This window comes from Acanthopagrus latus, chromosome 7 (genome assembly GCF_904848185.1).
Source record: "Acanthopagrus latus isolate v.2019 chromosome 7, fAcaLat1.1, whole genome shotgun sequence".
Taxonomy (NCBI): domain Eukaryota; kingdom Metazoa; phylum Chordata; class Actinopteri; order Spariformes; family Sparidae; genus Acanthopagrus; species Acanthopagrus latus.
This window is the reverse complement of record NC_051045.1, coordinates 28,277,823-28,302,261: the sequence shown is the minus strand read 5'-3', so window position 1 is coordinate 28,302,261 and position 24,439 is coordinate 28,277,823. Positions and strand designations below refer to the sequence as shown.

General features: G+C 38.8%; 1 protein-coding gene and 1 long non-coding RNA gene across 8 annotated transcripts; both read right to left on the bottom strand.

Moving 5' to 3' along the window:
* Nucleotides 1–104: 104 nt before the first annotated feature.
* Nucleotides 105–14,292, bottom strand: LOC119022866 (tumor necrosis factor receptor superfamily member 14-like). 7 transcript variants are annotated; one of them, XM_037104258.1, is made up of 15 exons: nucleotides 14,157–14,292; nucleotides 10,370–10,425; nucleotides 10,165–10,220; nucleotides 9,239–9,601; nucleotides 8,839–9,034; nucleotides 7,001–7,129; nucleotides 6,774–6,881; nucleotides 5,164–5,257; nucleotides 4,735–4,860; nucleotides 3,297–3,452; nucleotides 1,352–1,439; nucleotides 1,083–1,264; nucleotides 959–990; nucleotides 776–835; nucleotides 118–662 (listed from the first exon to the last, which is right to left on the bottom strand). In XM_037104258.1, exons 6-14 carry the CDS (start codon nucleotides 7,085–7,087, stop codon nucleotides 791–793), a joined length of 918 nt encoding a protein of 305 aa, XP_036960153.1. In that variant the 5' UTR covers nucleotides 7,088–7,129; nucleotides 8,839–9,034; nucleotides 9,239–9,601; nucleotides 10,165–10,220; nucleotides 10,370–10,425; nucleotides 14,157–14,292; the 3' UTR covers nucleotides 118–662; nucleotides 776–790. The 7 variants fall into 7 exon arrangements, with proteins under 7 accessions (XP_036960157.1, XP_036960153.1, XP_036960156.1 ...); XM_037104261.1 differs by having other exon boundaries at nucleotides 9,239–9,598; XM_037104257.1 differs by lacking the exon at nucleotides 14,157–14,292 and adding an exon at nucleotides 12,710–12,780.
* Nucleotides 14,293–20,183: 5,891 nt separating this feature from the next.
* LOC119023244 lies at nucleotides 20,184–24,091 on the bottom strand. Its single transcript, XR_005076211.1, has 10 exons — nucleotides 23,741–24,091; nucleotides 23,414–23,604; nucleotides 22,383–22,414; nucleotides 22,201–22,251; nucleotides 21,978–22,022; nucleotides 21,832–21,896; nucleotides 21,716–21,751; nucleotides 21,411–21,477; nucleotides 21,067–21,221; nucleotides 20,184–20,958 (listed from the first exon to the last, which is right to left on the bottom strand). It is a non-coding gene; the product is annotated as an uncharacterized LOC119023244 (long non-coding RNA).
* Nucleotides 24,092–24,439: the final 348 nt, after the last annotated feature.

The window sequence follows — 24,439 nt, the reverse complement described above, 5'->3', positions numbered from 1 at the left end:
ATGTAGGTTTGATGTTCTCATCTCTTAGGTCAACAATTTTGTTTGTTTAAATTGATGTTAACAATTTTTTCATCTATTTGGACATTTTGACCAACTCCACTGAAAACAATACACAGACAATATTTAATATTTATAATGAATGATTACTTTCTTTGTCAGCGTTACTGATTTTTGTAAATGCAAACAAGTTTTGACTGAGCCAAAGAAAAACAGGGAATGGTGTGGAATGCTGAAACAAAAAACAAAACCACCTGTTTGGAACATTACACAAGTAAACAGGTTGTTAACAGGTGATAGTATCATGATTGGGTATGAAAGGATCACCCTGAAAAGGCTCCGTCATTCATAAGCACAAATGAGGCCAGGTGGAAGGAGAGTTTTGTCCCATCATGTTGAGGTTCATGACACAGCATCTGTCCTCTGATCCAGTTACTGGTTCTTATTTATGACAGGTACAGTTCAGTTTCAGTCAGTCTGGTGTTCAGAGTCAACCTTGAGCTCTGTGTGATCATAATGACCATCAGTTTATATGCTAGTTACAGTCTCCAAGCATTTATTCCAGGGCTCTCTGGTGCAGGTTCAGCTGGGACTCATTTAATGTCTATCCTCTCAAATACAATGTCTCTGCATCCTCCATCTGGACAATATGTTACTGTCTCATCCTGTGGAGAAAAATATATTACATTTAAACAGACACATGTTGTCGCCTCCATTCATAGAAGTCATCATAGAGTGAAGCTCAGTCTATGAACATTTCAATGCACTGCTGTCTTACCTGCTGGTGTTGATGTCAGGGACATTGTGATATCATTGGGTCTTCCATTTGTAAATTGTCCTGTTTTTGTGAAATATTGCTGATTAATGACATTATTTCATTATTTAGCAGAAAACGTACAACTGTACAGTGCACACAGTGGAACAGACTTAGTGATAAGAGTTAAGTAGGTATAAAACATACCACGTTTCCATTCTCTGTGTTTCTTTTATTTTCTGTAATAAAACATTAACAAAACACCATAATTAACAACGTTGTGATGTGACAGACTTTATTACTATTCATCAAAATCATGTCCAAATCATACCTGTGTTTAGACATCCTTTCTTCTTTCTGAGAAGGAAAATTACAAGTGCTGCTACAATCATTACTATACAAGGCACTACAATGCCGACCACAACTGCTGTCCTGTTTGCTATTTGTTCTCCACATTCAGCATCAGTTGAAACAGTTCCTGGTGTTATCACTTGAAGATTTAATGTTTCACATCTGGAATGAAAGAAGGACATTTTGAAGGACACAATGAAGTTACTGCAGTTGTAATACCTTAGGTCTCTGCTTTGAAGCTTTACTCACTTTGTGTGTGACCGACAGGATGTAAAGGTTCCATCTGAATATTTTCCTTCACTGCAGCCCGAGCACTCAGTGTCTCTCTGCGCTGTTCCTGTACAAATGCAAATGATCTATGTTGAAACTAGCATAGATATATTATGAAAGGATCGAGGTTTAAAATGAATCAAAATCAGTACCTTCCAACAGATCTGCTGGATTTTTTTCTCAATGGATTAAAACTATTTCTGAAGCAGATACCTCTGTATTGTTCCCAAAAAATGTTCAGCAAGTTTGTATGTTTCAGATCAAAATAATCTTGTGTCACAGGAGTAATGTTACACTAATTATCCTGACAGAAAAAGCAGGAATCTTCACACCTCTGCCCCACAGTTCAGAGCACCTCCTCTGGTTCTTCCCTGAGGATTGACAACATGTTACATGATATATGATATTGCCATATATGTGACATGTGATGTATGTTGTCATTTTCAGCCCAAACTGTAGGTTTAAAGATAAATTGTAAATTGTGAGGTTTCTGCTGTGCTTCTCCTATGCATTGTGCACTGGGCTACTGTCTTTGTTATCTCGCCGCTAGCTAACTGCCTTTTTGGGTGATGTCAAGCTGTCATTTTCTTCAGTCTGTGGCTGAATAAACTAACATGAAATTAGTCTCATAACATCAGAGAAAGTGTTGTTCATAAAGATGTATTAAAGCATCAAACATGCATTTCAGGTGAATGAGATCTATAAGCTCTGAAATAACATGAAATAACAGAATAAATTGGAAAGCAGCTAGAGCATGATGCAGAGGGTTCTACACAGATGTTACTGTAAAGACACATTGTGATTGGCTCTCAGATTCGACATCGCCCAACCCTACCAGAGAACATCTTTAAACAGAGACTAGGGTTACCACAGCCTGATTGTAAATCTCCTGATTTCCTGGAATGCAGAGAGGGCAATGTACCAGGGAGCCAGAAAAGTCATGAGAGACATCAAAAACACACAGTACCAAGAGCACACTGGACAACACCTGAGTACTAGCTGTCAAAACTAAACTGTCATCACAAACAGAGTGAGATTCATTAACATATATTAATCAGATCTTAGTGAAAATCACTCAAAATCAGCAGGAAGGTGTTACGACACGTCTGTTGAGGATTTTGCCAGATGTCATGAACTGTTGCTTCACTTGCAGGTCAAATGTTCCATTAACAATATCAAAGAAAATGGAGTGACATGTCTATGGATAACTGACACAAGTACCACAGCACAAACACCCGCTTGTGACAACAATCATATGCCAAATGATTTGGTCACTAAAGAGCATTAAACCACCAACATAGCTCAAGTGACATGTACAAAGCTACCACACTTTATGTATCAGTCCAACAACTGATCTCTCTCTCTCTCTCTCTCTGTCTCTCTCTCTCTCTCTCTCTCTCTCAAACAGATTAAAAAAGAGAAACAATTCAATGGGAAATAAAATGATGGCAGAATAGATTAAATAAAAAAATAATAAAATATACTTTCAGATTTGATTTTATAGTGACAAAGACGTACCTCTATGACCTGTAGGCAATACTGAGTATACATGTGAATGCGCACAAGCAAGAAAGAAATACTCAAACTGCAGAAAATCATTTGCTTGTCAGTTGTGTTTAACTTTAATTTGCACCCAGCTTACACAGTACAGATCAGATTCCTGCTCAATCATGAGCAGTGATGAAGTCCTTGGTTTAGAAGCTGTTACTGTTCTTATATGCATGAAAAAACTGTTTTCCTGGCTGGAAAAACACTTCTCAACAGAGTACCTCAAAGAGACTTCAGGTACTTTGAAGACTTTCAGACAGTGGGTGAATAGAGGGGCTACAGCAATGTACATCATAATCTGGATCTGTATAATCTGTAATAGAATCTGAAAATGAGCTTAGTATGTCCAATATAAAGTCAGCACAAGAAAACCAACCTTTGTGACGGATATATTGTCCTGGTTTACAGCGTGTGTGTTTCTGCGCTGCCACACAGCCGTTCTCTGTAGATTCCAGACAGAAGAATCCCTCCAGTGGTTCACAAACTGTGTCTGACGTTGTCGTACATGTCAGATTTATTTTCAAATTAGAACCTGCAACACACACAGATGTTACTTGCAGAGTGTTGGGGCTGATTTTGTTAGTTTTGGTTATTATTTCTGCACATAACAAGTAGTATTTTTTGTTTGATTATTCTAGATGTTGCTTTATTTAGATTAGAGCCTGAAAGCATATTCTTGTGTCTAATGATTTCCTTCTTCCGCATATTTAGTTGTTTAGTTAGTATTTTGTTTTTTGAGGGGTCATTTGGGAAATGCTATGGGTACCTGAGGTTTCATAGGCAGAATGATAGGTGAAGGACCATGATGCACCTTTGTCTGCCTATGAGGCATGCAGGATCCCTTTGTTCTTTGTGTCTTGGACAACAATAAATGAAAACCAAAGGAACGTTGAATGGTCATTGAACTTCTCTGGCTTGACATTTGATTCAAGTTTGATTTAGATTATCTGACAAATGGCCACAACAGAGAGCTTTTCTATTATGTTTAATATACTGGGGGAGACATGTGTGTCTGTTTTTTTGTTTTCAATGCAGAATGAGTGGAATTTTTTCAGTTGTGGTTTGTAAAGGCAGTCGCCTCATTGACACCAGAAGTGCACATCTGTAGCCAGAATACAGCCTAATTTCTTCTCCCTGTCTGGGGTTAGGTCGCAGTGGCAGAAGACTGAGCAGGATACTCCAGACTGAATAATTTAAGATGTGATTCTCCAGTCAGTTCAGGGTATCTCTCAGTTGGTCGTACTAGAGAGGCATTTGAATCAGATGCCAGAAGCTCTCAGCTGGCTCCTTTGAAGTGGAAGCAGCAGCATATCTACTCTGAGCTCCCTCTGGAAGTCCAAGCTCCACCATCTATCTGTAAGGCTGAGCCCTGCCACCCTATACAGGAACCCATTTTAGTCACTTGTATCTGCTATCGCCATAAGTAACTTTTTATGAATTTTGATTTAATTGGGGCTGGAGAGAGAAGAGATGGCAGTTACCATTGACCTTCTTACCACTGACGTTTGGAGTGACCAAAAAAGTGCCATGAAAACTCACAAGTGAATCCATCAAATGAGTAAAGTCAGTACATCTCAAGGTTAGAAATATATTTTATATTCATTTTGTACTTTAAACTATGTTTTCATCAAAGATTCCTCCATTTTCTGCAAATACAGTCGTGTAGACATTTGGCATTCTAACCGTCCTTCAGTTTCTTGGTAAGAATTGCTTGGAATTGCCTTTATTTCTACATTCTTCTTCTAAAATACCAACCCTAACCCTTAAATCTAGGCTTGGTCATACTTTTCTACTAATAATTAGGAAACATCTACCTGCATCACAGTTTGTACAGGCAAAACACTGTTTTAATCCAGTAGGTTGATTCATGAAGGTCCCCTCAGTACAGGGCAGACAGGAAGTACTGCGGTACTCCGTGCAGTCTGTTTTAACTCGATTGCCTGTTAAAAGAAAACAAGAGTTTATTTTAATGGCATATAATGTTATGTCAAGATGTAATCTTGAGAGCAAAGTGCATGTTTGAAGTGACAACAGTGTCATTCCAATTTCTAAAAATCTTTAAAAAATATATGAAATTCAGCTTGTTCTTGTACTGTTAGAATAAAGCTCCAATGAGATGCTGGCTAGTCACTGATACATTTCACTTGGGAACAGCAGCACACCAATGGGTCATTCAGGTAAGCATTGTTGGCACCTGGCAGTATATTTCACCAAAGTGAAAGATCTGTTCAATAGGATCTTACCAACAGGACACATGGGACAGCATTCACTCCCTGTCTGATACTCCGACCGATGACATGTAAGAGTCTGTCCTCTGAAGACATTCATCACAAGTATCTGTGAAGACAGAGAAAGAATTAAGTAGAAGAAAGGGGGTTCCATGGAGGAAGATAGGAGGTTCCATGGAGGAAGAAAGGAGGTTCCATGCTGTCTTGTACTTTGTTTGCTGAATGATAATTCTCAGTTTCCTATGTCAACTCATGAATAACGTGTTTGGATTTCTGGCTTAACAGCTGCTAATAAAATGTTGGTATTACAGTGGAAACCACCACACGCTCTATTATTAGATCACTGGTGGCACCTCCTGATATTTTACAACTAGAACTTTCTGTTGCATGGTCTCATGGGGCAAACAATAAAACACTAAAATCTTGGTCAGAAGCCATTATAGTTGTTAAGAATCTTGCCTATGAAAGGGTGGGTTAATGGGTGTGGGGGATGTAGATCACTCACCGGGGAGGGAAGGATTTTCTTTTGAGTTATGTTTAGTTTTGTTTTGTGTTATTTTGTTTTGTCTTTAGTCAATTAGGTGGCAATATGTGATTATGGCTGTGGAGGACTTTGGGCTGGGGATTGGGAGCTTGGATGAAATAAGAGTACCGGTATGTGTTGAGGGCCTTGTGGACATGCAGTGATCTGGACTTGAGTGTGAGAGTGTGTGAATGTGTTTGATTTGGGGTGGGAGGTTGAGGGGTTGACTCTTAGACGTTAGAACGTGTATGGCACCTTTGTTTTTGTTTTGTTTGTCTGTTGTTGGGGTTTTTCTTTTGTATGTATGCTTATATGTATAAACATGTCTGTGTGTGTGTGTGTGTATATATATTTTGTTTGTTTCTTCTTTTTGGGTGTGTGTGCTCCTTTTTTGTCGCTGTTGTCTGGATTTATTTTGTTTTTGTTAGTTTTGTTTGTTTTTTTGAACATACAGTCAATAGTATAACAGTGGAATATACTTGAATGGTCTGTATTGTTAACAAAAAAAGAAAGGGTTACTTCCCTTTTGGATGACCTCAGTACTAAACACATATAAATAAATAGCAATAAGATGAATTTTATATTTAATCTTCATCACAAGTGTGTTTTCTGAAAAGATACACACTTGAATATTTCGCTTCACTTCAGATTAGAGTGATGTTGTGTGAGAATTAAGTGTTGTCATGATGCTGTGTGAGATTGGTGAAGTGTTTGTATCCGATTATGTAATGCGGTTACATGTATTCCATTACACCTGAACTCCTGTTTGACAGTTGCTGGAGTCTTAAGAGTAAGGTCATTGTGAGGCCTGGCACATGTTAAATCTCAGCAAAATTCCTGTGATGTGGCCTGTGTCTGTTAAGGAGGAGGTACACCAGTGTTTAACATATATGATGTATATTTTCCCATATTATATTCCCAAAATAATTATGACTAATCGACTAATGGAAAAAATAATCGATAGATTTGTTAACAACCAAAAAAATCATTAGTTGCAGCCCTACCAACCACTGAAAACAAACTTTCCACCTAGTTCACACCTTTGCACCAGCAGCCTGCTTTATTTCAAAAACAGCTCTGTCTCAACTTTAACACCACCTACCCTCTTCCTGTTGAAAGGATAAAGGCAGGGCAGCTTTGTATCATACAGTAGAATTGATGAAGCCTCTCTGATGAACACAAAAAACTTCTCCATTTTCTTTTCTTGATACTATAATGTTTGTAGATTGATAAGAAAGAGACAGAGAATAGAAAAAAGCTGTATGAAAAAGAGAAGGAAATTACATAGAGGAGGAGACAATAGCTTTGTGTGATAACAAATTACTTTACCAGTAACAGTGACAGTAATAGTGCAGGTTTTCTTTTCTTTTCACAGTTTTTCTGGGCTGAAGATGTCATCTCACAGAATTTTGTCATGAAGTGAGATGTAAAATCCAAAACGAGGACACCATCTGAAAACTTAAATAAAAACACAGAATCCATTCAGAAATTAAACTAACTGCTAAGCAAACTGTTTATTCTGAGCATTCTGCAATGATCAGACATCCTAAATTTCATGTAAAAGATAAACCCAGTTAACACTGACAATTTAAAGCAGCCTGAGTGATAGTTTTAAAGAAGACTGCACACTCAAACATTGAACTATATACTTAATTTTTTCATTGTATTGTGAAAAAATATTCACTTGAAATAATCCTGAATATTTTGAGGCCAGTGGTGACAAAGGGTCAACTTTTTCAGGACCTCTGTAAAACTTGATTGGCACTGAGTAGAACAGATGCCTCTGCTAAGGTCCGATAGTCCCTTTAAATCTATCAGTCAATCTATCTATCTATCAGTCTATATATATGCTCTAGAATAGCTCCAGTATTGCTAATTTTTGTTTTCGAAGGAGGTCTCAAAAAGCTCTGTCATGTCTCAAGTAAGGGTCCGGTTGCTAGCTGTCAAGTCTCACCTCTTGCTCCTAAGGAATTTTAGGAGAAACAAATAAGAAATCTCAGTTTTGTCTCCCCAGTGCTGGAAAGTAGCAAGGTTTGAGCAGTAAAAGTCTCAAGTCTCACCTATTGCTCCTAAGGAATTTTAGGAGAAACAAACACGAAATGTTTGAGACCAAAAAAGACCACAACAAGACTGAAATGAGAACTCTTATTCATCTCCTTTACGGCTCCATAGCCATAAAGGAGCAAACTTTGTCTCTTTTTTGTTGCACTTTGTAGATGGTCCCAGCGTTGCACTCATCTGAAGGTGGACTGCACATAGAGGCAAATGTTTGTTGAAGGACAGCTTGTGTTGATGAAATTAGGTTATGGTTATTTTCTACATTACTACGGTTGAAAAGAGGAATTATTTGTGTTTGGACTATGTTTCACTTATCCAATTATGATCTGGAAAGTTGGAATTTGTAAATAAATTTCAAACTAACCAAAGTCAGATAAGAATAACATTAACATTAGCCAACACTTGCCAGCCAATGAAATAAAGAGTATTTTCTATTTTCGCCTGTCATGACTCCTGTTTGTGCTTGTCTTTGTATCTGGTTTTTGGTTTCTTGTATTTGATTCACGTCATTGTATTGTCTTGTGTTATGTGTTTTGCTTTTCCATGTCTTGTGTCTCATGTTTTGATTTTCCATGCCCTCATGTGTCCTTTAAGTTTCTCCTGTGTTCTCCCCTCTGGCTCCTTCTGTCTGTTGTCTTGTTCCCTCCTGTGTCTGTTCCTCTGTGCTCCTCCCCCTCATTATCACACCTGGCTTCCTTCCTCCTTTCTCTCCTCACCTGTTCCTCATCATGTCATTAGTGTCTGTGTATTTAGTCTCTGTGTTCCCCTCACTCCTTGTCCGGTCATTGTTTTCTGTTTGCTCCTGTCCCGGTTTGGTATGTTTTGATTTTTAGAATTCCTTGTTTGATTTGTACTTTGCCTTTTTCTTTTGCACTTTGTTTAACTGTTTTATTTTGCTACTTTGTTTTGATGTTTTGTTGCTACTTTGCCTTTTGTCCCATTTTGTCTGTTTTTGCATTTCGGCTTTTGTTAATAAAAGCTCGCCTTTTGTTTCTCTTTATCCTTGCCTCCCATGTGTAACTGCGTTTGGGTCCTCCTTCCCTTTCCTTAGTTTTCCCCTTTAAACCCCAACCTGACGTCCCCCATGGTATAAAAATTATCTCACTTACATTGTTGATCAAACAGTTTTCTGTTATTTCTGTGATCTTTCTGCAGAGCTGGAACTTTTCTTGAATTCCGAGCTGGACTTTTTACAAACAACCAGTACAGCTGCTGCTGCTGCTGTCAGTCCCAGTCCACAGTAGAGGCCGATTCTTCTCCGACCTGTTGTGTTTGGTCCCTCAGATTCTTGCCAATTCCTTACTGCTGTAAACGGAGCAAACAGATCTGTTTCATTAATGTGAAGAAAAACACTTAAGAAAACAAACTAAATATCCACAACATATTATGGGATATCATGGGAAAGTGTGGAAGTATTGTGGTTGTCCAAAACACTTCCTCTATGTATCGCAAAAAACTGCTGTATTCAACCTGTTACAAGTTCTACTGAGTTCTATTGAATCAACTTACCAGTGACACTGAGCCGGCATTTGTCCAAGCTACTCCCATAATTTGTCAGCACTTCACACAGGTACAGGCCCGAGTCATTAGTCCTCAGTCTGGACAGAAGAAGTCTGATTCGTCCTTCTCTGAGGAAGTCTTTTTCACACTGGACTCGTCCTGTAAACTGTTGATCCTGAGTGTTTGGGACCTCAACACCTTGTTGTATATGATACAATACTAAGTCTCTGTGACCAGTTCTCAGTTCACAGTAGATGAAAAGGGAATTAGGGGAACTGTCAGTTTTGGTTGTGAACATCCACTCCAGTGTGATGTTGTGGTTCTCCTCTGCCTGATAGGAGGTCTGTGTCACATTCACGACAAATGTTCCTGCTGAGGAGGACAGAGAGGGAAAGTGACAAATCTACCTGTGAGCCTTTAAACCAGGGGTGTCAAACTGATCCAGTAAAGGGCCATGTGGCTGCAGGTTTTCATTCCAACCAAGCAAGAACACACCTGATCCAAATCAGGTGTGTTCTTGCTTGGTTGGCTGATCCAAATCAGGTGTGTTCTTGCTTGGTTGGAATGAAAACCTACAGCCACATGGCCCTTTACTGGATCAGTTTGACACCACTGCTTTAAACTCTACCTACACATATTTCCATGGAGAGTTCAGTGATCAAGATAAATGGATCAGGGGAATTTAGGCTACCCAAACTGATTCTTTAAATAGCAATGTGCTTTTATCCATTGCAAAGCTGGAAGGCTTAAAAACAAAGAGATACTGCCGTATAAAAAAAGGTAATGATACTTATAATTACAGTCTAATAAATAATTACTAATAACTAATAACTACATTTCTACTTGTTACTTTAACTGATTTAAAGATGGAAGTCTGAAGTCTGAAAGTGTATTTTGTCTTTTTTATGGATCATGAAGTGAAGGTGTACACTAACCACAGATATAAGAGGTCAGGTTGATGAGCAGCAGGATCCTGCAGATCATCTTCTCCCTGTGAAAGGATACGGAGGTGAAGAGTCATATGATCAACGTTCTTTCAATTGTCTTCTTCTTGATCTTTAAGCTACAGAAAAAAATGTCCCATTGTCTTGTCCTGATTTTAAGAGAGGTCTGAAAACATGTTTTAAGTAGGAAACTAACCACAGACATAGCAGGTCAGGTTGATGAGCAACAAAATCCTGTAGATCATCTTCTCCCTGGGAGAGGAAACAGAGGTGAAAAGTCATTTGATCAAAGTTAAGTTCTTACATGCACCAGCAGAAAGACCTCCAGGCTGTCTACATGACATTATTTGTTGTATTTATTATCCTGTTAACTTATCCATAAGTATCCTGGACACCAAGCCCCCATGCTAATGCTGAGGATAACTTAGGTAAATAGAGTTTCTTGTTTAGATTGAAGTACCCAATAGAACCCCTACATATGTATATTTGAGTGAAGAGTAACCTTGTAGAAATGATTAATGTGTTATGGTTCTTTTGATGAGTCAATCTTAATGACTTTACATAACACACAGTAGTTAATGAAGAATATATTCAGTTGTTGATTATATTTTGTATTAGTGGTCTGAATCTGAAAACTACAGTAAAGCTTTAAAATAAGGGTTCTCAAACTTCTCAAACCTGGTTCTTAGGCCAGGGGTTCTTAATCATTGGTGATTTAAAAAAAGGCATTTAATCAATTGATTAATGTCCCATCATCACTTCAGGAATTCATTATTGGAAAACACTGCAGTTTAATGACTTGACAAGGATAGGCTACTTTGAGACCTGCTGTACATGAATATGGTTGAATATTAGTTTTATGTTGAAATGAAAGGGATATTATTATTATTATTATTATTATTATTATTATTATTATTTTAGAATGCAATTCTCAAAGTGCTACAGTAAAAGAAAAAGAAAGTAACAGACTAGTGACTTTCAGAACATCGCTAGTATGTGCAGTTTTATTTATTACTGCTTATAATCTATAACATGTTATAATCTAGCCTATAATGTGCAAATAATAGCACATTGGAGCCTGACTAAGACACACATTATGCTTTTAAACCAGTGGTTCTCAGTTATTTTCTGTTAGGCCCCCCTTAGGAAGAAGAAAATGTTGCAGGCCCCCCCGCCACGATTACAATTGGTATCATTTGTCCAAAACTTGTTATATGTAAAGAGAAAAGAAAAAAAGACATATAGATCAACTTGCAACAAGGAATAACTTTATTAACATTGTTTCTCAGTCTCTTACAGAAAAGACTAGTGCATTAAAGTGCAATTTGCCTGAATAAAAAAATAAATCCTTATTTAAACTATTTTAGGTAACTTTAACACTCCTGGCTCCTGTAAACATTTTTTAACAACTGATTTGATACCATTTGATTTGTCTTTGAGTTTATCTACCAGCTGTTCTTCAAGATCATCGGCAATGTCGTTTATACGTCTGGCGACAGTGTCATTGGACAGAGGGATAGTTTTTAGTTTTGCAGCACTTGCATCATCCAGCATGACAGAGACCATGTCTACTGCTGCAGGCAGTATCAGCTCCTCTGCGATGGTGTGGGGTTTCTTGCACTGAGCAGTTTGGTGCGCTACTTTATATGATGCCAACAGTGCTCGCTGGTTAACTGGCGTAGCAAAACGGGATGATTGCTGGCAATATTTGGAGCGTTTTCTCTGAAAAAACTCAAGCGGTTAGTCGGCATGATTGGGATGTACTGTGTTTAAGTGACGCCTTAATTTATTCGGCTTCATGCTGTCCGCTGCCAACATTTTAACACACAATAAACATACCGGTCTTTCCTCGTCCCCGACCGTAGTTACAGTGAAGCCAAGCGCTACATACGTTTTGTCATATTTCCTTGTCTTGGGTTTTGAGTGACTTTCCTTTGTCTCATTATCTTCCTCTCTTACGGCCTTTCTTTTCATCCCTGTCAAATAGTTTTCCATGTTCCCTCAGTTTGTTTACGTCTCTTACCGCCGGCTCTGTTAAAAAACACCATAGAGCTAATAGTGCGCACAATGAGAGCGCCACTGCCACCTACTTTCTGGATGTGCAATTACACTTTAATCGAATACAACAAGAGCAAGCACTCGCGCCCCCTCAAGGCATTGCACGGCGTTTTGGCAAGAGTTTCACTTTAACCCTCAATGTGAATGAGGATTCAGCTGCATTTATTATTTGCTTTACTTAATTATCATACAATGTTGTTATTATTATAATCTATATTATATTAATGGAAAAGGGAGAGATAAACAGTATCTCAGCTGTGTGTTGCACATTGTAGGATCTGACCTTTACACCAGGTCAAACGCCATTGTTCTAACTTCACAAAGATAAGCTCCGACCAGCAGCAACACTTATAAACACTTATAAAGAAAATTGTAATAAACAACATACGTATAATAAACGAGCCATGACGTCACACACTTCAACAGTGTAACAATTTGTTAACAGCTTTAAAGAAAATAAATAAAATAGCGAACATACCGTATGACAAACAAAACTGCGCACTTCGTGTCCTGAAGAAGAAACGGAAACGGACGGAAAGAGTTTCGTTTTCACCTTTCAAAATAAAGGTCTGTCAAAAAATGGAACCTGAACTGCACTGATGAAGCTGTAAAACTCTTACGTGACCTGTCACATCATTTAATCTGGAGCAGTGTCTGATAAGATAAAACTGATATATAAGAAAATGAAACAAAAAGCCTCAAAATCCTCCATATTGTATTGCTGGCTAAACCCAGGCTACAACTTTTCTTTGTCAGTACTTAGATCCTTCCTGTACACTCATCCTCCCACTGTAACCTCATCTAATGTAGCACGGCGAAGTAAAAAGCATTAAACATATGATGTTACCCACCCATAATGGTGACACAGTGACAGAACAAATAGAATAGACACAAGTAATTATTAGAGCCAATATTGTCATTGGATGTAAATGTAGATACCAGCAGTGCATTTCACAGAGGTAAGGTAGTACAGCAGTTGTGTTGGTGGATGGAAAGATTCCAGTCGTTAACCTCTATTGTCACGTTCCCTGATGGTCCCAACACCTAGAGTTAACACAACATGATCCACCTTCAGACAGAGTACTTTGTGTTCCATGGAGGATCAAGGTGCATTTGGCCATATGTTAGAACAACAATAACTTATCCACTTCTCCACAGAACAACAGTGCTGCTCAGCACACACTCCAAAATACGTTCTGTCTGCACAAAGCCTAGAATCATATGACCAGTTAAGGAGGAAGTCATGTGACATTATGATGGAGCAACAATAGTCTGATCTTTTCAGTTACACACAGCAGAGCACTGTTCATTTCCTACAGTGTTTCTGTTAAAAAGACATCAGTTGTTTCCGAAAACTAACAATGTTGTTAATATTATTACCAAGCTCCTCCAACCTTAATGAAGGAGTCTTTTATATAAAACCTTCCTCAGCTTAACTTCACCTAGTAGTTTTTGTGCTTTAATCTAGTCAATCTTAAACAAGTGCCAAGTAATTTTCATCGAACAGATATATCTTCAGCACTGATTTGTAACTGTTTCTGATGGCACAGACAGATGACGTAGTCCTGATCACATGAGCATCTGATCATAAAATATGCTGATGGTAAATGAGAGAATGTAATGACAGTTATTGTTCCAATGATGGAATTTCAGCTAATAATACTGTTTAATAACTGTTAGTCAGAGTTGGAGCCAAAAAGAGAAACATTAAATTTATTAAGCAAACATCACAACATAATGCTGATGGTTCAGCTAAATGAACACAATGAAGGTAAGCCACACAGACCCCACAAATGTCCGTTCTGGGTGGCTCCAACCCTCAATCCTGAAAAAACATCATGAAGGCTGAGGCTAACAGAAATAAAACAGAAAGTTAGACTATGCCACTCCTCAGAAAACCCATCAGAAGTAAATGGAAAACAGACCCCAGACTAGTCTGCTGCAGTGGAAGTAAAAGAGCCAAGGTTCCTGCCCCCTCTTTGCAGGTTTATCCTCAATCCGACCAGTTACATCTGAAAAGAGAACACAAGATATTATGGGTCAATAACATGCAGAGAATAACCTGCATGAAGGAGCATGGAACAATAACATTGGTATTTTCATTTTGGTTTGGCAGTGTCAGCTCTTATACTGTAAGATGGAAAGTTCAGAAAGTATTCACTTACCAGGAGCACTTGTTCAGCAGGACTGAGCCTGATATGTTGAGACTTGTTCATTAAGAATGTTTCCCTGCCAATGTAAGTCATATCTCACTGGATGACATGCACAGTAGGGCAGTACATCTTCTACAATCTTCACATGATAACACTATGCTTTTATTCTGAAGGGCTGAAAAGCGAAAGAGATTAGAGCTCATGGGATTCCCCTGTCTTCTTTTGCTTTTACTTGTGGGCCATGTTTTTTTTTGTTTGTATGTTTTCTTTCTTTCATGATGCTGATGGGTCAGCTAAATGAACACAATGAAGGGAAGCTACCCAGACCCCACAAAGGCCCGTTCTGGGTGGCTCCAACCCATTGTTTTTTTGTTTGTATGTTTTCTTTCTTTCTTTCTTTTTTTTCAGTACTTAGATCCTTCCTGTACACTCATCCTCCCACTGTATCCTCATCTAATGTTGCATGGCGAAGTAAAAAGCATTAAACATATGATGTTACCCACCCATAATGGTGACACAGTGACACAACAAATAGAATAGACACAAGTAATTATTAGAGCCAATATTGTCATTGGATGTAAATGTAGATACCAGCAGTGCATTTCACAGAGGTAAGGTAGTACAGCAGTTGTGTTGGTGGATGGAAAGATTCCAGTCGTTAACCTCTATTGTCACGTTCCCTGATGGTCCCAACACCTAGAGTTAACACAACATGATCCACCTTCAGACAGAGTACTTTGTGTTCCATGGAGGATCAAGGTGCATTTGGCCATATGTTAGAACAACAATAACTTATCCACTTCTCCACAGAACAACAGTGCTGCTCAGCACACACTCCAAAATACTGTCTGTCTGCACAAAGCCTAGAATCATATGACCAGTTAAGGAGGAAGTCATGTGACATTGTGATGGAGCAACAATAGTCTGATCTTTTCAGTTACACACAGCAGAGCACTGTTCATTTCCTACAGTGTTTCTGTTAAAAAGACATCAGTTGTTTCCGAAAAGTAACAATGTTGTTAATATAAAATATAAAAAGGGGAAGGTTTTATATAAAAGACTCCTTCATTAAGGTTGGAGGAGCTTGGTAATAACCAAGCTCCTCCAACCTTAATGAAGGAGTCCTTTTATATAAAACCTTCCTCAGCTTAACTTCACCTAGTAGTTTTTGTGCTTTAATCTAGTCAATCTTAACCAAGTGCCAAGTAATTTTCATCGAACAGATATATCTTCAGCACTGATTTGTAACTGTTTCTGATGGCACAGACAGATGACGTAGTCCTGATCACATGAGCATCTGATCAGAAAATATGCTGATGGTAAATGAGAGAATGTAATGATGGTTATTGTTCCAATGATGGAATTTCAGCTAATAATACTGTTTAATAACTGTTAGTCAGAGTTGGAGCCAAAAAGAGAAATATTAAATTTATTAAGCAAACATCACAACATAATGCTGATGGTTCAGCTAAATGAACACAATGAAGGGAAGCCACACAGACCCCACAAAGGCCTGTCCCTGTCTTCTTTCGCTTTTACTTATGGGCCATGTTTTTTTGTTTGTATGTATGTATGTATGTATGTATGTATGTATGTATGTATTCTTTCTTTCTTTCTTTCTTTCTTTCTTTCTTTCTTTCTTTTTTTGATGAGTTTTGTGAGTTTGATGAGTTTTTCTTAAATTCCTGGAACAAGGTCTACCCCTGTAACCCTGTACCCCTGTAACTCTACCCTTGTAAACCCTGTAATTTTCACAAGCTGAAGATATTTTCATATTTTGCTCTGTGGTGTCAAATACAACTGTAAACCCCACGTAAATTCTAAAGTTTTTACATGTCTTTGAATAGGCAGTTGCTCATAACTGGTTAAATAAGTCTACAGGGGTTGTTGGGGACATCAAACATCATGAAGCCACTACTAGTTAGCTTTTACACCACATGTCATACAACCACCATCATTGGCCATAATGCAGTGGTTTAAGTGGTTTGTCTCCTCACCTACAGGTTAAGGTCTCTGGTAGCACATCTGGATAAGGTAGCAGCCATCACCAAAACACAGGAACATTAATAACGACAATGGTTTATATTAAATCAGACCGGCTTAAGCTTGTGCACCAGATCAGACCAAATCAGACCAGCTTAAGCTTGTACACCAGATCAGACCAACTAAACCCTAAACTGACCAAACTCTAACATCTATATTTAAAAATACCTTTTGGAAGCTGGGTAAATGTTTGAATATTTAAGGGATGAGGATCTTTGCACATCCATGCTGTTAGGATGCAAAATTTTACCAGGATCATAAGTTCAATTCTGACAGCCCCTGTATGTCTGTGTGTGCTGTCACTTGTGTTGTCTCTGAGGTGGGAGCTGGTTGCAGTGGTGACAAGGAGGACCTGATTGTGGTTACTGGGAGCAGATGGGCTCAGTGCTCCACAGGATATAAAAGGCCCAGCTTCTTGCCAGCCCCTCTCTTTCTCAGACCCTGACCACGTTTGCACCTTCTTGGTTTTGTTGACTTTTGTTGATTGTACTGCACAACACCCATCACAACACCATATCCATGCACCCACATGAGCACTACTGATAATACTGATCGAAACACATCCCATTCCTTAGTGATTATTTTTGAGTTACAATGAAACATGGACTTGCCAGCTTTTTGTTGTCCTTTTCCCTACGTTTGTCATGGCCTAGAGCCAGGTTTGTGACAAAATGAATCAACCTAACTCAAGTGTCACTCTGTCTGCTGCACGTAGTTTATGAAAAGAAATTAACTATTAGGGATCCTACATTATGTGAAGAGCATTTTTTCAACTAAAACAAAAAAAGTTTTTGCCAGGAACATCTAGCAAGACAAATTGAACCTTATGGTAGGTCAACTATTGTTTGAGTTTTATGGCTTCAAACCAAATCACCTTGTGAGTACTGAGTTCTGATTCATGTGAAGAGAATCTGTGCAAAACTTCAGTGCCTTTTAAACAACGTTGTTGAGAGACAGAGAGAGAACAAGACACCATCCCGGAGAGAAGTCAGGGCAACACTCGCTGCAGTATTTCCCCCACCCCCCACATCAGAGTCTGGCTGCAGACCACCAGTGTGGGTTCGCCTCCGGTGCAGCCTCCAGTCTCAGGCCGGCTCCAGCATAGACTTAATATAAGTAGACGCCTCATAGACTGACGCTGCCTGTTGGAGCTGACATATCAGCGCGCCCACCATCTTAGATGGTCCCCAATGCGGCCCCCATGCATTTATTTCTACTGAGGAAGGTGTATCCCCAACTACAGTAATCGTAACTCCCCGATTTTTTATTTTTTTATTTATTATTTTCACACGGTTCGGTTTGTTACAAACAGCAGTTATGACACAGGATGCTGTCAAACATTAAAAATATTTGATTTCATGCTAAAAGACTTTGTATTATGCTCTTTAACAAAGACATATGGTAGGCTATGGCATATTGATAAATGTATAGCTGAATTAATTTATATTTTAATAAAGAAACAAGTTTGATTGTTCATTTGAATTTATTTCTCTCTCTCTCTCTCTCTCTCTCTCTCTCTCTCTCTCACACACACTCACACACACACACACACACACACACACATACACACGACCCTTCTGTAACACATGCATATAAGCTCCCATATACACTGTACCAGCTCAGTACATTTTTTTAACGGCCTGGAAAAGTATGTATTATAATTCCAGGTCATTCCAGCATCTTACAGTACCCTGTTAGGCTTGATACAACTGGGGCTGGGGAACTATAACCCTTTAAAAAAACTTGATTGTTTTGCACAGCTTCTTGCATATGCTGGCACTCTGTAACTCCAGGGTAGTTAATTTGCAATGTAGCGCAGCCTTACTTTGTGAAATACAGACACCACAAATGACACAAGCATGAAATGATGGTTCTCATTTCTGAACTGGGTTTCTGCAGTGTGCTCCCGGAGTAAGAACACATCCTCTGAACCAATCTACGCCCAAATAAAACGGTCGACGAAGGACACACTGACACCTTGTTCTTTTGAGTTTTTGTAGAATCACACGCTCTGCTGCTCTGACCACCTTCACTGTTCCCTCTGAGGGGATCATCATAGTTACTCGCTCTCCGTTGACTCCGATTGACTCTGGTGTTAGCCTTTAGTGAGGAGACCCAACCAATATGGCGGTGACGCTGGGTTACATTCCAGCAGGCCATGAGGTGTCTACGTATGTTATGTCTATGGTTATACGCGTTATGCCGAACGAAGTTCCGGGTTCTGCTAAACAGGCTTCTTCACTTCCGGTCAACGTCACGTCCGTTCTTTGTAGCAGCGGAGGTTAGCGGTGTTGGATCCTTAAGTTTTATTTTGGCACAAACATGTCATTTTACACGCGTTCCTTGGAAGAGCTCCCAAGGTTGGGCATTTCAGATGTCCACAGGATCTGTGAGATCTCCAGAACCCCCAGCAGCAGGCTCGACAAAGGTTTTAAACTGTACGCCTCGTCATTTATCACCAACTATGAGGGTAAGTTGCTAGCATAGCTAATATATGTCTGGTGGCCTGACACGAAAATATGTCTTTCTCCTTTTGTGTAGTTTTGATTTAAGAGAATATTGTAGTAAGTCACTATAAAGCAAACACATGCTAAAAAATGTTAACTAATCCCAGCTGTCAGACGTTTTTCTTCCTGTATTTCAATGCATTTCCTGTATTTCCATTGGATGACAAGTTAGTCAGCTGTCAAAGACTTATTTTGAATAGAATTTTTTTTATTATTATTTGTTTAGACTTTTAATGCCTATGTTGTCATTCATTTTTCACCAGTATCAAGCAAAGACAGGCTAACTGGTGCTGTTAGTGTTAGGGAAGCCTGTCACAGATCCATGAGGAAGAGTGAAAAGCCACATTCCCTGACAGTAATGAGAGGGGTGGTTTGAGTGTTCTGTTCTAGTTGTTCAAATTACTGTTTGTTCCAGTTCAGGGACATTATCTATCAAGCCTGCCAGAGTATGAGCAAAAGTAATGCAGTCAGTAAGTATGACCAGGTCCTTGACATCACCTCGATCAGAAAAGCGAGAACTGCATTCTGAGAGGCTTGATAAATGCATGCACAGTTGTGCCAGTTTGACTGTTGTTAGTCTATTGTCAGAGGAAAGGAAAATGCAAAGTAAGATGTCTTGCCCATTTGTCCTTTTCAAAATGTAGGGAGATTTATTATCAGGGATATAATATCAATTTATAATATCAACCCGAGATTTCACAGTGTTTGTAAATTGGAACTTCAAGGTCAGAATTAAGTAAGAGCCCCCTTATTTTTCTTAAGACAAGACTGATAAAAGCAGCAAGACTTTCCTCTGTGTTAAAAGAAGAGGATAGTAAGGTGTAGTTAATTCTAAGTTTATTGTAGAATATTTCCACCAGGAAATCCATGTTTTTCAACACCTGGCCTCCCCAGATAATCCCTCTGTTATGCTATATTGTAGTGTTAATTTTTCATAGATGAACTTCACCCAGTGTCTAGACTAGACTTAAAACGGTGGTATCTGTTTGGACCACCAATAAAGTTGGATACCAAGATAAGTGTATATGTTTGTAAAAACTTCTCTTCATCTGCTTTGTACAGGTAGTGCTTCAGGACTCAGAGCCGGTTGAAATGGCGGCAAATCACTGCTCATGCGTTGCTTGCACTGCTTTGTGTAATCACACAGTTGCTCTGCTGTTTTAAACAGCACATTATTCAGAGCTTAAAATGCAGGTTGTGCCCCCCCGTCCACAGCTGCACTGAGGCAGAGCAGCAGTGGCACAAGCCCAGAAAAGCAGTAAGGGTTAAGACATGTAATCAGTGTAAATTCTTGCTATGTGAGATATTTAAGAGTAGACAATGGGACAACAGTCAGTCACATTCAACTTGTAAGTTTTTATTATTACTACTCATTGTGGTCCTTATGATCTTGGTACAAGTGATATTAGAAAGAGTGATTATTTATTCTAGATCATTTGTATAATCTTTCCTTTTGTATTTCAATTTTCTTGTCTTTTCTCTTATTGTTGATGTTTTTTATTTTTATGTTTGTGTGTCTTTTGATTTTTATTGATTTCTTTTTGTGTGTCTGTTGTAAGGGACTGAAACCAGGGCCAATAGAAAAAGTGGTCATAAAAAGACCAAAGCAAAACAGACGGACAGAAGGAGGTATCAGGTGAGTACCTTAGCAATATGTCATTTTTATATAGCTGTCACTAATATGTTTTTACTGGGTTTTGAACAAAAACACAACCCTGTTTAAGACATACATACTTAGAAAATGAAGACAGTGAAATTGGCAGTGAAAAAAACATGTTCAGTTTAAAGTTGCCTTTTGCCAGGTCGCCATTGTAAATAAGAATTTGATCTTAATGGCTTTACCTGGATAAATAAAGGTTTGATTAAAAAAAGCAGTAATGCCAGTGAGCATAGTGTTTTCTACCGCATCTATGTATTCCTACACAACTGGATGCTTATTGTCTTTCACAAGGGTGTGGTAGCTGACCTGCTGGAGATGTCTCTGCTCAACATCGGTGATACTTACCTGGTCCAGTCTGCAACACCTGTAGAAGACAATTTGAGAATAAGCTGATTTCTCTAATTTATTTAACATGGAAAACATGCAGTAGATAATCATAACTATATAGCTACAACCATTTTTGTTATCTTACTGTCAAGCCACAGAAGATGCACTTTTCTCCGGAAGTAGTCCATTCCCACCACTGCTTTGAAGGAGGTACACACCAGGGACAGGGTCATCAAAGCTCTGTCTCCATCATGAAGGACCACCTCAGATAAATATCATCTCCAACAAGCATGATGGCAACTGAAACAAGATTTTATTTTTACATTTTCTATTTGAAGACATCATCTTCAGTTAGTATAAAGCCAAACAGCATTAATAGAAATACTGAAAGTATGAGCACTGAATGTATTCAATAAATATGTATTCCCCAAAAATAGAAACACACGCAAACAAATGAAATCATAAAGAAATTATTAATAAATAAAATACCTGATCAATACATGTTGCCTGCTCCTGCTCTCTTCCATGTGACATGGGTTCCATCCGTCTTCTCTTCCTACTTAGAAATGTCATAGGGGTGACGTTAGCAAGATGCTTCTAATGTAACACATGAAAATACTCAACTTTTAATATAGAAACTAGGGGTTTGACGTTACACAGAAGTCACAGTGTGGTTCCCATTTTGGTTTAAGCATCAGTTTGGTACAGGGAAAAAAAGTGTTATTATTGTTGACTGTTGTTATGTCAAAGATGCACAAAATCCTCTTGCTGGGTACCAATACAAACTACAGTACCTTTCCTGTTCGTCCATGTCCACACATTTTGTCTTCCTAAAAACAAATTAATAAATATCAGACCACTAAACTATAACTAAACACATCATAGTTATTAGGTAAGGAGTTGTTCATACCTTTGGGGTTCTATGTTGTCTAACAACAGCTGGCACCACCACCTCCTTATACGTGGCATATAATGCTAGTAGATGAAGACAGATATGTCATTGTGACTTCAATCCTAAAATCTGTACGTTAACATTTTCAGACTTAAGTTGCTGACCTGCGTGAAGTCAAAGGTCCAGTCCAGTGCCATGTATAGTGTGTACTGTAATCCATATTATAAACAACTGTTAACATTGTTTTCATATGATAGAACAGAGTTGATACACAGAGTTGTTACTGTACATAAACCATATCAGTGATCCTTTTCCCTTCGCATCTGCTTATGTTACTATGTTTGTTGATGCCGAGGTGCACAATCCCATTAGTTATTTATCACTTACCATTAGCATGAACACACCACAGTCCACGCTGCCTGCTTGTGCTGAAACATCCTGATAAAAATGCCAGAAGTTATTGACAACTCAATTTTATTTATATATATTCAATAAAATTACATTTCTTGATAATATTTCAATCCATAGCACTTTTCACAAGGCATATAAAAATAAAGCATTTCCTTCACCTTGAAACAAATGCCCAGGATCCTGGCACCATCTGTGTTGCAATTTTACCATAAAAGACAAAAGGATAGCATGCTGAAATACACTATTAAAGACCTCACATGAGTGTGATGTGATGTGACATTTGTGGGCAATATTTTAAACAGTTTAAGCTTGCTGTTCCATGCTTCATTCTGAATAGCACCTCTGTCATCAGCACAGACAATCGATTGTTAATTATTTGGCTTCCATTATTGCTTTGAGCAACAGTGGAGCAGGTGTGCATAGTATGACTCCAGACTGTGCTACCTTGACTGCCACAAATATAATGAACACATCACCTGAAGGCTTCTTTAGAACACAGCAGAAGCAACATTGAAAGCTTGCTAACATCTTAACTCTACTAGGAACATTGAATGGTTCCTAAACAGAACAATATTAATAATAATATAACGTCATGCAAAACACAAAAACTTAACGGAACACTAATTTACGGGAGCAATGAATGGTTCCTCAATATTAGACAGAAACCTGAACATGGATAAATAATGCCAGTTTCCATAGCCAATAAGCTTTGAGGAATCAAGAAGACGAATCCTCTTAAGTTTAGGCTTCAGGACCTGAAAAAATGCAATTTTCAAGTAAAGGTTTAATCTGCATTGTGCAGATTACTGCAACAGTACACTGAAACAGCTTCAATGTAATTCCTTTTCCATAACTTTTAACTGAACATATATGTGACAAAGCAGATTATTTTTCATGACATGGACTACACACACTTCTCATAAGAATGTGTGGCTGTGTACTGGAATTTCAAATCTAAAAGTAGATGCCTGTAAAACTTATACCTAGTATCCAGTGTCCTGGTTTCCATACAGGAAAAAGGATGCAGTCTTTAGATGATGCATCTACCTGCATCATTGGAATGATAACAATAAAGGCTTGTACTTTCAACGTGAAGATACTTTTAGATAAGCAACCATAGTCTGAGATGCTGACACTATGTACAGGTTCAACAAACTAAAGCCATACACAACACATGCATAGAACTTACAGGCAGCGAGAGAAATGGGTCGACATTGAGAGGCTGTGTCCAAGTGGGGATAACATTGGCGTGTTTGATGCTGGCCATATTTGGTGTCAATTGTCCTTTGTCCATCTCGTGCTCCGTTACTTCCCTTCTTGCATATATGTGGTATATGTGCTTCATTCCACAACAGTGTTCATTGCAAACATCAAAACCTCCTGCAATATGGTAAGAGAAGCCCAATTTCAGAAATGACAGGAGCATACTAAAAACTGTGTGGAATTTGTACCATAGCGTGTCTTTCCAGCAACTGACTTGTGCTACATTTTTGTACTGTGTTGATCTCTGGAATACCTGTTGTGATTGCAGCTGGAGCTTCCACTATGTTCATGGTAGGGTCTACGTTGACAGCAGGAGTCAGTGGTGGGATGGTGGCAGCGGCCTAGTTTGCAGCGGTGGTCGGTAGTGGGATGATTGCAGCAGCCTAGTTTGCAGCGGCGGTCAGTGGTGGGACAATGGCAGCAGCCTGGTTCGCAGCGGCGGTCAGTGGTGGGACAATGGCAGCAGCCTGGTTCGCAGCGGCGGTCAGTGGTGGGAAGATGGCAGTGGCCTGGTTCGCAGCAGGGGGTGCCATGGATTTTGTCACAACAGAGGCTGCTGCAGTGTTTACAGACAGGGCAGCTGTGCAAGATGTAGCAGTGGCTGCTAATGCTGTCGGCAGGCAAATGAAACAATTAAGATTATGACGTTTGTTCTGACCAGTATGTGTTATCCAAAACAAACATTTACTGCTAGGAATTTCCACAAACTGGATTAATAAACACTTTTAATTGCAGGAAGTGGCTTTACTGAGACAATAACAGTTTTACACCTGAATGTCACAATATACTGTGCAAGCACATACCTAAAACTGCCTGCCCACTTGAGTTCAACTGGATTTGCAGTCCACTCCCCAGTGTTTTCTTCATTGTCTCTATTGTTTTGGCATTGCGTTCATTGTTGTAGTGGTGCAAAATGTTCCCCATTAAAAAGATATGGGATGACGGACTCATC